Below are 12,713 nucleotides of genomic sequence, written 5' to 3' on the forward strand. Positions count from 1 at the left end.
ACCTAACCATTGTTATATTTTTGTTGTATATATATAGTAAACATAACTTGTAAATATTATTCAGTTTAAATATATAATTCTGTATGATTGAATCCTGCTTGTTTGTTTGGTAGAATACTTAAAGGCTAGGGCCCGTTGAATCCGAACTCGTTACCCCGTGGGCCGAGTACGCTCGGCTTACCAGAACTTGGTGTCAGCGTGTTTCAATCGAGCCTTACAGAAACTAGCCTATTCTACCTCTGATTGGACCCTTTGGCAAGTAAGGGGACAATCAGCCGCCAACTGACCCGTGAGACGGCCTTTTTAGGTCGAATTTCCATCATTTTGAACGCAATATGTGGGCCTCTGGCCTACGGCAAGCAGATTTAGCCTGCTAAAAGCGCCAGTTAAGACGCTTTTTCCGTGTCGTGTAGGAGTAGCGCTAGGTGCGCAGCCACGGCAATCGGATAATTTAGCTCAGACGGCTACAAAACTGAGTCTAAATTGGCAAGTGTAGCTGGGACAAGCCCCAGGACACCCAGGCCAAACCTACGAGACAGACAGCTGTGTGCTGGTCTCCCTAAGAAGGCAATGTGTGGCTGCGAAGCTTCAGCACACAAGTAAGCCCTACCACTGCGACGGATAGCAGATTTTGAGCCACAGGCACGGCAGGACGGGACATTCCCTGCCGCTGCCTCCCAGGATTCGAACCCGAGGCGCTGCAGGACGGGCCATTCCCTGCCGCCATTTTTCGGGATTCGAACCAGCGGCGCTGTAGGACGGGTCATTCCCTACCGCCGTCACCCCTCTGAACCTTGCAGGACGGACATTCCCTGCTGCCAGTGCTTCCAGAATCACACCTAGAGCTCCTAGTGATAACAACACATCATTGTGTATAAAATGTCAACCAAGTGATAAAAATAAATATAAAATTGTTGACCAAGTGATAATTAATAAGCTCTAGTGATTCGAAGCTACAGTCTAAGCCACCATGGTAAGCGATACCACCATAGCTGCGGTGCGGCCACCACCAAAGTTTCTGCCAACCCCAGCCGAACGAGAGGCCCCCTTGTCTCAAGGGCAGGACCTCCACTTCCCCTGCCATATCAGGGTGAGGTTTCCTACTCCTGACCCTGCCCAGCATGTACAGGTTGATGCCATGATTGACTCTGGCAACCGTGTACCAGGGTCTGCTGTAATTTCTGAGCACCTCATGCACGCGATGGGCGTGCAACGCATGTTGATTCCGGACAACACCCAGATCCTGACTGCTAATGAGGAAGGCCAGCCCCTCCAGGTAATTGGAAAATTAAAAGAGTTATATATGGCAGTTTCACACACTCTTATACTCCATCTATACCACGTGACTGTGGTCCGAAATCTCTCACACCCTCTGAACCTAGGAGGGTATTTTCTCAAGGAGTTCGGAACTAGGCTCTGTTTCGACATGCAACCACCTTGCTTGTGGGCGCGTGGGGAGTTTATCCCACTCCGTGGCGTCCCCATTGACCGGGAGACAGCCGAGAGAGAGCTAAGCTATGAGGGGCCTCTGCCAGGCCCCCTGCCTGAGCAGCCGCGTGTGGTTGAGAAAGGCACACACTGGGTGGACGCTGAGCTCAACGCACACAAGGGAGCTAACCTGCTAGCCATGGGGTTGCCCCCAGTGCCCAAGGTGCCAAGGGAGAGCCTGCCAACAACGTTTCCTGAGATTGCCAGCCCTCCAGAACCAATCTTCTCCGCCGACATTTTTATCAACGGCCAGCCGTGTCCACCTGGCCCCCTCTACCTGGGACCTCCAGCCAGTCCACCAGCCAAGCCCGAGTCCAGACCCGTCAAGTCGCGGTCTGATGTACCCGGAGCCACACTCAACTCTCAGGCCCCAGCCTCTCCCGGCGCCGTGCCCGTCAAGTCGCGGCCGGACGCCCACGGAGCCAAAGCTGGACCCAGCACTTTGGCCTCTCCCAGCGCCGAGCCCGTCAAATCGTGGCCGGACGCCCCCGGAGCCACGCCTGGCTCCGACACGTCAGCCTCTCCAGAAGCCGAGCCCGTCAAGTCGCGGCCGGTGGGTCCCGGAGCCAAGGCTGACCCCTCACCAGCCACGTATAGGCTAAGCGCTGTCACTCCAACTGACGGTCAACCACCCCAGCTCCGCACAGCCAAGCGGGTGGTCCTGCCTGGCCGCGGGGTTATGGCGGTCCCTGTTGAGCTAGTAGGCCATCGCACCAAGGATGCCATTCAACTAGCTGCCCCAGAACAGAGGTTTGGGGAGGACCTTGTTATTCCAGAGGGCCTGTATGCCCACAGGCCTGGCTCTGCCACTGTGTTTAGAGTACTGGTGGTCAATGAGGGGGAGGTGCCCCTCTTGCTGGATGCTGGCCTCCCAGTGGCAGGGGAGCTGGTCAAACCTGACATTTTAGAGGTCTCTGATACGCCTCCCCCGCGTCTCCACTCGTTCCAAGAACCTGCTGAGCCTATAGACATGCAAGAGGTGTGGGAGGCCCTGGAGATGGAAGACAATGAGTTCCTACGCAAGGACCCCTTGCTCAAGAAGGAGGTCTGGACTACGTTGTCAGAGTACAGGGACGTCTTCTCCAATTCTACCCCCGGCTGCACAGATGTGGTTGAATTGCAGCTGCGCCTCAAACCAGGGACCCAGCCGATCCGCCAGAGATTTAGGGATCTGAACCCGCGGCAAGAGGCTGAACTGGAGCAACAACTGGACACCTGGCTGCAGGAAGGAGTTATAGAGCCGTCGGACTCCGCCTGGAGCAGCCCCCTGGTGCCCATCAAGAAGAAGGATGGGAGCACCCGCTGGGCCGTCGACTACAGGGCCCTCAACAAGTGTCTGGAGCTGGACAGCTACCCCCTGCCTAGGATCCAGCAATTGGTGGAACGAGCTGGCGGGCACCGTGTCTACAGTGCTTTAGACGCGGTGGCCGCATACTACACCATCCGTGTGTCTGAGGATAGCCGGCCCTGCACCGCCTTCACCACCCCCAGGGGCTTGTATCAATGGAAAAGGATGCCCTTTGGCCTGGCTACGGCACCGTCTGTCTATTCCAGGTTTATTACAGGGGTCCTAAACCCACTAGGCACAGCCAACCTCCAGTCATACCTTGACGACGTCCTGACCTTCCATCAGGATACCTGGGCCCACCTGGCCAGGCTCCGAGAGGTCTTGGAAGCCCACCGCAGGGGAGGGATCCGCCTCAAGCCAGCCAAGACCAAGTTGTTCCGGTCCAAGGTGGATTATCTGGGTCACACCCTCAGCCGTGAGGGGATAGCCATGCAAGAGGACTATATTGACCGCATCTTGGACTGGCCAGCCCCTAGCACCCCCAAGGATTTGCTGGCGTTGCTGGGCTTCTTTGGATACTACCGCCTGTTCATCCCAGAGTATGCAGACCTCACCTACGAGATGAATCGGCAGAAGACGGCCAAGGCCCTAACCTGGACGCCTGAGATGGAAGCTCAGCTGCTGCAACTCAAGGACAAGTTCCGCCAGGCCCCCATCCGAGCGCCGCCCAGGTTTGATTTACCAGCAGTGTTCCAGCTCACCACAGATTTCAGCAGCCGCGCCATCTCTGCCATACTGAGTCAATGCCAGGAGGGCAAGGAGAGGCTGATTGCCGCCGTGGGGCGCAAGACAACCGACCCTGAGACGCGCTACCCGTCCTGGAAGGGAGAGATGGCCGCCATTATCTATGGGATCCGAAAATTCCACGGCATCTTGTCCTACCGCAGCTTCCAGATCAACACTGATTCCTCTGCCCTGCTACAGATGAAATCACTGAACACATCCACAGGGATGGTGGCCCGCTGGCAGGAGGAGCTAGCGGCCTTAGACTTTACCGTCTGCCACAGGCCTGGCACCCAGAATACCAACGCCGACGCCCTCAGCCGCCGGGAAGATGCCAACATGCCAACGGCTAGCGCCGAAGAATTAGCAGAGCAGGCTGAGTATATCCACAACTTGGGCCAGCTAGGGGAGGCCGCAGCTAGCCGGCCTCCTGCCGCTCGACTGGATTCAGCTAGAGTATTGGAAGCCCAGACACAAGACCCCCTCCTGCTCCGTGTCCGCCAATGGGTGGCTGATGGCAAGGCTCCAACCAAGGCTGAGCTGCGTGGCAAGGAACGAGACGAGCAGCAGTACGCCAGCCGCTTCTCAGCCCTGGGGCTTGACGAGCATGGCTGCCTCACCACCACTGACCAGACTCTGACAGGAGAGAGGACAAGATACCTGCTGCCTTCGGCCCTCCAGCAGGACGCGTTCTTTCTAGCCCATGGGACCCCCATGGCTGGGCACTTTGGGATGGACGCAACTATCGCCCGCGTTGCCATGCACTTCTGGTGGCCCAACCTGGCCCGTGACGTCCGCCTGATGGTACAAACCTGCCCTGAGTGTGTCCAGAAAGTTACCAAGGAGAGGCTGAAGCAGGGGATCCACGTGCCCTCCCGCCAGGGGTATCCACAGCAAGTCCTATTCATCGACCTGGTGGGGCCACTGCCAGAGACCCCAGCTGGGAACCGCTACATCCTCACCTGCCAAGATGGATTTAGCCGGTTTGTCAGCCTCTACGCCATCCCTAACAAGCGCACCCTCACGGTGGCTGAAGCCCTGTTGCACCGCCACCTGGCCACGTTCGGATGCCCCCTGAAGATCCATTCCGACAATGGAATGGAATTTACCGGCCAGGTATTCCAGGAACTGGCCTCCCGGCTCGAGATTGGCCTGACACATCCACCACCCTACAACCCGCAGTCCAACCGAGTGGAGAGGTTTCATAGGACGCTCAACACAGGCATGCGCCTGGTCCTAGACAGAGACGATAACAACTGGGAGCCACACCTGCCTGCCATCGCCTTTGCCTACAACACCAAGGCCTGCAGATCCACTGGTGTGACCCCGTTCCTGGCCTTCTTTGGGAGAGAGGCCAAACTTCCGGTGGACATGGTGCTACGGCTGCCAGAGACCGAATATGCTTCAGTTCCAGCCAACGTCCAAGCTCTGTTGCAGCGCTACTATGCAGTTTATGATGCCATCCAGCAGAAGGAGGAGGGAGCCATCAGGAGGAGCGCGGCAGCTTACGAAGGCACGGCCAAGTATGAGGTTGGAGACTTGGTCTGGTACCTGGCCCCTCGCCTGGTGCCAGGAAAGGCAGCCAAGATTACCAAGAGATGGACTGGCCCCTGGAAAGTAGTGAGGAAAGCTACAGAAGTCCATTATGTCATCAAACCTGCCTCTCCAGTAGCCAGGATCTCAGAAGTTACCGCGCATGTAGGCCGACTGCGCAAATACACTGGAGATGTGACTGCCCACCAGATCCCAGAAGACATCCAAGTTGACGTGGACGGCGACGAGGATGCCACCGAGCTGCCAGTTGGAGCGGCGGCGCCCGCAGCTAGCAACCCAGGAGAGTTCCCAGTGCACCAGCCAGCCGCAGCCGCCCCACAGCCTAGTGGCCAAGATCGTGACCCAGTGGAGGAAAACCTGCAGGAGCAGCCCAACGAACCACCGCCGCCGCCGCCCGCTCCAGAGCCACTCAGAGATGCCATCTGGAACCCTGACGCAGACATGGAGAACCTGCCAGCCAGCAGCGAGCCTGTAGGAGAAGAGCCAGCCACTGCGATGGAAGAGGCCGCCCCAGAAGAAGAAGAAGAAGCCATGTGCCCCCTGCTGATGACAGCCATCCCCATCCGGGTAGGAGCTAGGAGGCCAAGCAACCTGAATCAAGCAGGCGCCCCCATGGAATTCTATGCGCCCTTTGCCATCACCATTCCACCCTTAGGAACCACCAGAGTCTGCCTAGGCCTCCGTGTCCAACTACCAGCCGCGACAGAACTGATCCTGCAGACGAGGCAAAATTTCCAGCGGCGAGGCCTGGCCGTGGCCAACCCACGCCTAGAAGCCAACCAGGAGCTGACAATGCTGATCACCAACCACAGTCAGACCGAGCAACGAGTGTCCCGAGGAGCCTGTGTAGCCCGAGCTGTCCTCCATCGAGCTGTGCCCCAAGAACTGCCTGTCCGGCGCATGAGCCGGCTGTCGTATCCCCAGGTTCAAGGCCTGGTGGCTCAGGAGCCACGCAACCCTTGAAGGGGAGGTTGTGGTAATACGACACCCATACGGACAGGCCGATTACAGAGTTGCTTCGCTGTGACTTATGATAACAAACCCCCCGCACTAATCCTATTATATCACTATCCATCTCATGACCGCTGTTAACCCCGCACCCGGCGGTCAAACTAGCCTGCCTAAATGTGGGGAGGGGACTTGAACATGCAACTATCACGAGTCCATCATGCGCTTATATAATCGGGAGGCACTGCCTCCCCTTTTACTACCGTTGCCCCCACAGCCTGTCTACCGTCGGGCGCTAAGCCCTAGCGCCCCACACCCCCTTCAAACCTAACCATTGTTATATTTTTGTTGTATATATATAGTAAACATAACTTGTAAATATTATTCAGTTTAAATATATAATTCTGTATGATTGAATCCTGCTTGTTTGTTTGGTAGAATACTTAAAGGCTAGGGCCCGTTGAATCCGAACTCGTTACCCCGTGGGCCGAGTACGCTCGGCTTACCAGAAAACCATTGATTTTTAATAACAATGAAAGGTTCATCTTAATGAAAAACTATTTTTCCTCAAAATTTGTCGCCATTTGCTATTGTACAAAAATATGCTGAAAATCAAATAGAATTGTCATAATTATTTAAAATTTTAGACTCTTACAGTTACAATCTCAAAATATTAACAATTTGTCCAACAAATTTTTATTGATTTAGAATCACAGTTTCTGGAAGTTGATAGATGTGGAGCCTAAGAAACCAGACTTAAATTTCATGCAGAATATAGATTCATTACAGAAAAAGGTAGGCATGATAGAATTATCTTATCATTTTGAAATTTACAGAGATTTCAAAGGATATGACAATGGACAATAAATTTACATACATCCCCAAAAATACCCATTCTTAAGATTAAGATTATAGATTGAAAAGTTTGGACACTTCTAGATTCAAACCATTCAATAAAAAAATTTACTCAAAATTCAATACATTAAATCAAAAAAGTAACTTTACTAAGTGTCTCAAAAATCAGCCATGTGAAGTCATAGATAAGGAATAAGGGACTATCCATCTTTCTTTTAGGGGGGGGGGTTTCTTTCCCAATTTTCCTCTCATCTCCCTCATTTTTATGACGTCACATGGCTGATTTTTGTTACACCACTGTGACAAAAACAATTTAGATTTCCCTTTCAAAATTACCTTTATGCATTTTAATTACCTAGTATACATCGCCAGGGGCGTCCAAGCTTTTTATTTTGGGGGGGTAAAAATTTTTGAAGGGGGGGTAATTCGTTTTTTGGGAGGGGTAAAATGGCCGCAAATTTTTTTACCTCCCCCAAAATTTTTACCCCGGGGGTAAAATTTGCTTGTGGGTGGGGTAATTACCCCCCCTGAAATCTGTTGGCAGGGGTAAATTTAGTTTAGCCCCCCCCCAAAAAAAAAAAATTTACCCCAGGGGTAAAATTTTTGGGGGGGTAATTTAAATTTTATTAAATATATAGTATTAAAAGTGCGCGCGAAGCGCGCAAAATTTTTTTTTATTAGAGATTTTTTATTTTGGGGGGGGTATTTACCACCCAAAATTGTTTGGGGGGGGTAAATACCCCCTCCCAAATGGTTGGGGCCCCAGGGTAGGGGTAAATTTTAAATGGGGGGGGTAAAATGAAAATAATTTTGGGGGTGCCTACGGCACCCCCAAAATCGTTTGGGGGGTGGGTAATCGCCCCATAACCCACCCCCCTTGGACGTCTCTGTACATCGCCAATACGATTTTGACAAAAAGTAGTTGTGGCTGACACGTATTTTTTTGCATGATGTTTGCCTGCGTGTTTGTACCCCAAAAAAACTTTATGTTTTCTAAAGCTTTGTTTTCTTAAACAAAACTAAAACAAATTTTTGGGATAAATTTGTCACCTTTTCAAAAGGTTACTTTAAGAAAATACAAGACATTGTCTAAAAATGACTAAGATATATTAACTGTTTAAAAGCGAAACTTTTTTATAAGTCTGTTCGTCTGTAGTCATTGATTTCGACCTTTTCTGATGATAATTATTTAAGACTTTTTAAAAACTTTTTGTCAAAATTTTTATGACATAATTATCCTTTTCGTCAGATTTTTATAATAATAATTCATAAGGCAACAAGGTACATGCATAGCATCTCTACAACAAATTAATATTCTGCTTATAACTGACACTCTAAAAGTTTGTCCATTTGTCCTGCCGTTTGATTTAAAAGCTTCGCTTTTTATAGATGTTGTAATCATTGTTTCATAAGAAAGTTTGAAAATTGTCCCTTTTGTAACATCGCCCCATAAGGGGCGATTCGTCATATTTTTAAAATGGCTTTTTATAGGTTAGGTTAGGTAATATTGGGTTAGGTGATGGCCCCTCAGGGTTAGAGCCCCCCGCAGGGGCTAGAAATAGGAGAAAAGCTACTGTGAAAAATACGAGGAACCGCCCCATAAGGTGTGATGTTACGCAAGGGACTATACCCGAAAGTTTCTGATAAAATTCAAAACAAAATTAAACTTTGTCTCTCTAAGCTAACAACTTTAATCAAAACAATCAAATAAATTAGGAAAAGGTTTAATGATCCTAAACTTTAATCTTAATAAATCTAATCTGAGGCGAATTCATAAAAAATAATGTTAGGCTAATTTTAATTCATTTATTTAAAAAAAAACTTAAGGTTGCGAATGTTATTATATATTTAAAAAAAGAGATCTTCCTGCCGTATTTTACACTTTCATCAATTAAAAAACAGAAAAGTCTGCTTGCATTTTTATGGCCCCAAGGACCACTAAAACAATAGTCTCCAAATGGTTATCTTGTCCCTGTTCCTATTTATCCATTATTATTCAGATTTTCAATATTTGCCATAAGTTTCAGAAAATAATCTCTATACGTTCTATGAGTTTGTATGCCTGTACACAAAAGAACAGTAATCTTGTTTTTTTTTCTTAAAGAGGACAGAATTTTTCATGAAATTTGTTCTTGTTTAGAAATGCATCTGAAGATTATATATTTTAAAGAATTGGGCTCTAAAGTATTAAAACCTTGCCTCTTAGACTCTTGGTGTCTGAATAATAGAGTTAAATAAGAACTATTTAATACTAAAGATTTTACTCAGTTTCTCTATATAAGATTGAATCTTATTTTCCAAAGTTCATGTTTTTAGTGGTTAACAATTTTTATTAATGCATCGTTACAAAGATTTTCGATTTCCCACAAAGTGCTTAGTCGAGAAAAAAGCTCCCCCCCCCCCCCGCTTTATAAATGGGAGGGGAGCTATTTTTTATTTGTTTATGTATTTCTTTTGGCAATGTAAGGTTATATTAAACAATAGGAAACCGCAGGGAGAAGAGGAATTCTGTACTCGTCAGGAAATTTGAGGAGAGAAAAACCAAAGATTTTAAAAGAAATACATATTTTAGAAGCACTTTGATTGGTCTAAAATTATTAATCTAATGTTTATATTAAATCTGGCAGAAAATTGTGTATATTGCACATGGTCTGAATAAATTTAAGATGCCCTCAGCTTTCTTAATACACACTCTAAAAAAATGATAGTTAAAATTACACTTTAAAGAATTGTATATGCTTTATAACATACTAGTTAATTCACCCCTAGTCTCTAGGGGAACGAGGGTAAGGAAAGAAAAATAGCCCAAAAACACCCCACACATTTACACAGCTTCCTTAAAAAAATGGAACCAGCATTTGCCGAGATCTTTAGCTTCAGAAAAAAAATTAACATTTACTACTTTTTGTCATAGAATGGTCTGAATAAATTAAAGGTACCCTAGCCATAATTGAAATTATTTCATTTTAAAAAAAGAATAAATAACAATTAAGTTAGATATAAGAAAAACTTAAAGTATATGAAAGATTTTTACTGATTTATTTTTTACTTAAAATACTATTGTCTTTCTAAAATTCTACTTAAAACTTGCAAAGTTTTACCAGTGTTAAATCTAGTTAAAGTGAGGGTAGGGTATAACATAACAGATTCGTACTAAAGCTGTCTAATTTCCAGGTTTATAGCTCTCTCTCTCTCTCTCTCCCTCTCTCTCTCTCTCTCTTTCTCTCTCTCTTTCTCTCTCTCTCTCTCTCTCTCTCTCTCTCTCTCTCTCTCTCTCTTTGGCACTGGCTTTACAGGACTACTGCCATTGCCTGAATCAAATAATTTCGAAAATGCAGCTAATTTTAAAGATAGTAATTCCTTTTAGAAACACTATTATCTGAGCTGGATCTTTAAATCATTTAAGTGGTGAGCCAGATCAGGGTAAGCCAACTTTCCACCAATGAGAGAACAGCATTTTATAAAATGCCGCGCTGTGATTGGCTGAAATTCGGCTCACTCCGATTTGGCTCACCACAAAAATGATTTAAAGATCCAGCTCTGGATTATAAATTGATTTATTACATATCTTGGTAAACCTTATTTTTTTATTCTAAAAGCATTCTTTCAAAGTATTCAGAGTTTTTTTTCCACGCTTTCGTAGATTTTATCAATAAATTTTGTTGTTTTGATGATAATCCCTGGCATCAGAAACTTTTACATTTTAACATTTTCTTTATACCTAGGTAAAAGAAAATATACATGCACTAGATTGACAAAATTAAACTGCCAAGTCGAGTTTTTACCTATTGTTTTGTGATTCAAATTAGCAAAATTAAACGAAAAGTAAAATTTTTAATGACTTTCACTGACTTTTAAAGTTGAATTTTTGTATCTTATGCTGAAAAAGGTAAATGAATTTCACTTTCAAAACATTTCTTTTGTTTTCTTTCTATGAAATAAAGTAACTTAAAAAAACTGACAAACATACCAACAAACATATTGTTTCATATTTTTATAAAATTTAATTCGATTTTATTTTCCTGGATTTTTAGATTGTTTTGATAACATTAACTCACACACATACATTAATTTTCAATCTGTCAGTTTTTACATTTATTTGATTGCAGCTGGATATATATATATGAATTTAGAAAAAAAATGATTTGTTAAATAGAAAAATTAATTACAAGAAAGAATATAATCCATAAAAATTACTAGCAGGGTCCGGCAGCGTCCAATAGTAGATACGTTTGTAAAAAAAAGGGGCAACAAAACTGGTGGTGGTTTATAAAAATGGATAGATTATTACTTGGATTTTACACCAGATTTTCATGTTTTCTAATAAAGAGAAACTTGCAGCGGACTGAAATAACGGTTTCTCCTTCCACCCTATTTACCCCATCCTATCCCCTCTAACTAGATGAACGAACTGACCCTTAACACGTTCCATGTTACCAAGCTAAATTGATGACAATTTTTCCCCTGTCATAATATCCACTTATATTCTATATTCATTTTTATAAAATGGTTGCAACTAAATTGGTTTCGGTTGCAGAGCTCTAATTTAGTATAATCCTACAAAGATTTTGACTGCAGATAAGTGAAGTTTATTTTGTTAATATCCTAACTCTTGTAAAGTTTAAAGATTTGAAGGTACGCTTTAAGAATTTAAATTTTGTTTTATTTAAATTATGTAATATTTTATTTAGATATGTAATGTTACATATTCCGTTATACCACTGTACGACTAAGGAAAACTAGCCCATAATAGTTAGTTAGTGTATTGTATTATAGACAGCTTTTCGCGGTTATTAAAAATAAAAAAATATAAGATTGAGGGGCCGAAGACCCGGGAATACAAAACTTGTATTAATTTTATTATCTTTAATTTTAATATTCGAAGAAAATTGTCTGTAATACAGTACACTTGATTTTTCAGTTTGGTTGAGAACCGGTTCTAATCCAGCAAATATTATTTGGTTAAGGAAATCTAGCCTAGAAATATTTAGCTATGGACGTATTTACAGTTGATTACATGCCCTAACTTTTAATAGATCACATTCTATGAGTGCTTTATTTTACTTAATGTGAAGATTCAAAAAATTAGGATTAAAAAGAACACTTTAAGTACTAAAATATTTTAATTTCAGAAGATTAAAATATTTAAGAAGACTAATCTTTTTCAATTAACTCAATATTTAATAATTTTAGTATTGTAAATTAGTGTATATCTCGATGTTATTTTGTATTAAACAAAGCTACTCTAAAATACATGCTTTAACTATTTTATTTATTCTGTAATACAGTTACAAGGCTTCTTTCCTTTTTTCTTATTGACTTTTTGCTTTGCCTATGAAATCATAGAATTTTAAAATCAAGTTTGGATTAACTACAAAAATTTTGCAGTTAAAACAAATTACTTAAAAGTTTAAATTTATTATTTTAAATACATTTAAATGAAAATACTTTTAGTTAAACTGAAATAGTATTTTTGACACATTAAATGTCATGTTAAAGTCAAAGTGTCAAAAATAAAACATCTAAGTTTGTGCAGTTAAATAGAAATATTAAATACTTTTTAAAATTGAACTTTTATCTTTGTAATAAAATTATCAGTTTGGTATATTTGAAGTTATCAAATCTAACTATTTGTCTGTTTGTCTCGATCCATCCTTATAAAATTCTACTAGCATCTATTCATAGGGGATAGAAAAAATAGCTTAAAACCATACCAAGACTTAAATCTGAAAATAAAATAGCCTAAAACCATCATTGGACCTATGTAAAGCTTAATTAAAGTAATCAATCAAAATAC

General features: G+C 44.1%; 1 protein-coding gene across 1 annotated transcript in view; it reads left to right on the plus strand.

The window, feature by feature from the left end:
• LOC145314543 (uncharacterized) overlaps positions 1–12,713 on the plus strand; it is a 49,240-nt gene that overhangs the window by 9,909 nt on the left and 26,618 nt on the right. The window contains exon 4 of the mRNA XM_080154503.1: positions 6,770–6,856. Within this exon, the coding sequence (XP_080010629.1) occupies positions 6,770–6,856 (87 nt within the window). The remainder of the gene's footprint in view (positions 1–6,769; positions 6,857–12,713) is intronic.

This window comes from Acartia tonsa, chromosome 3, assembly GCF_053477335.1.
Source record: "Acartia tonsa isolate MP-2025a chromosome 3, ASM5347733v1, whole genome shotgun sequence".
NCBI classification, from domain to species: domain Eukaryota; kingdom Metazoa; phylum Arthropoda; class Copepoda; order Calanoida; family Acartiidae; genus Acartia; species Acartia tonsa.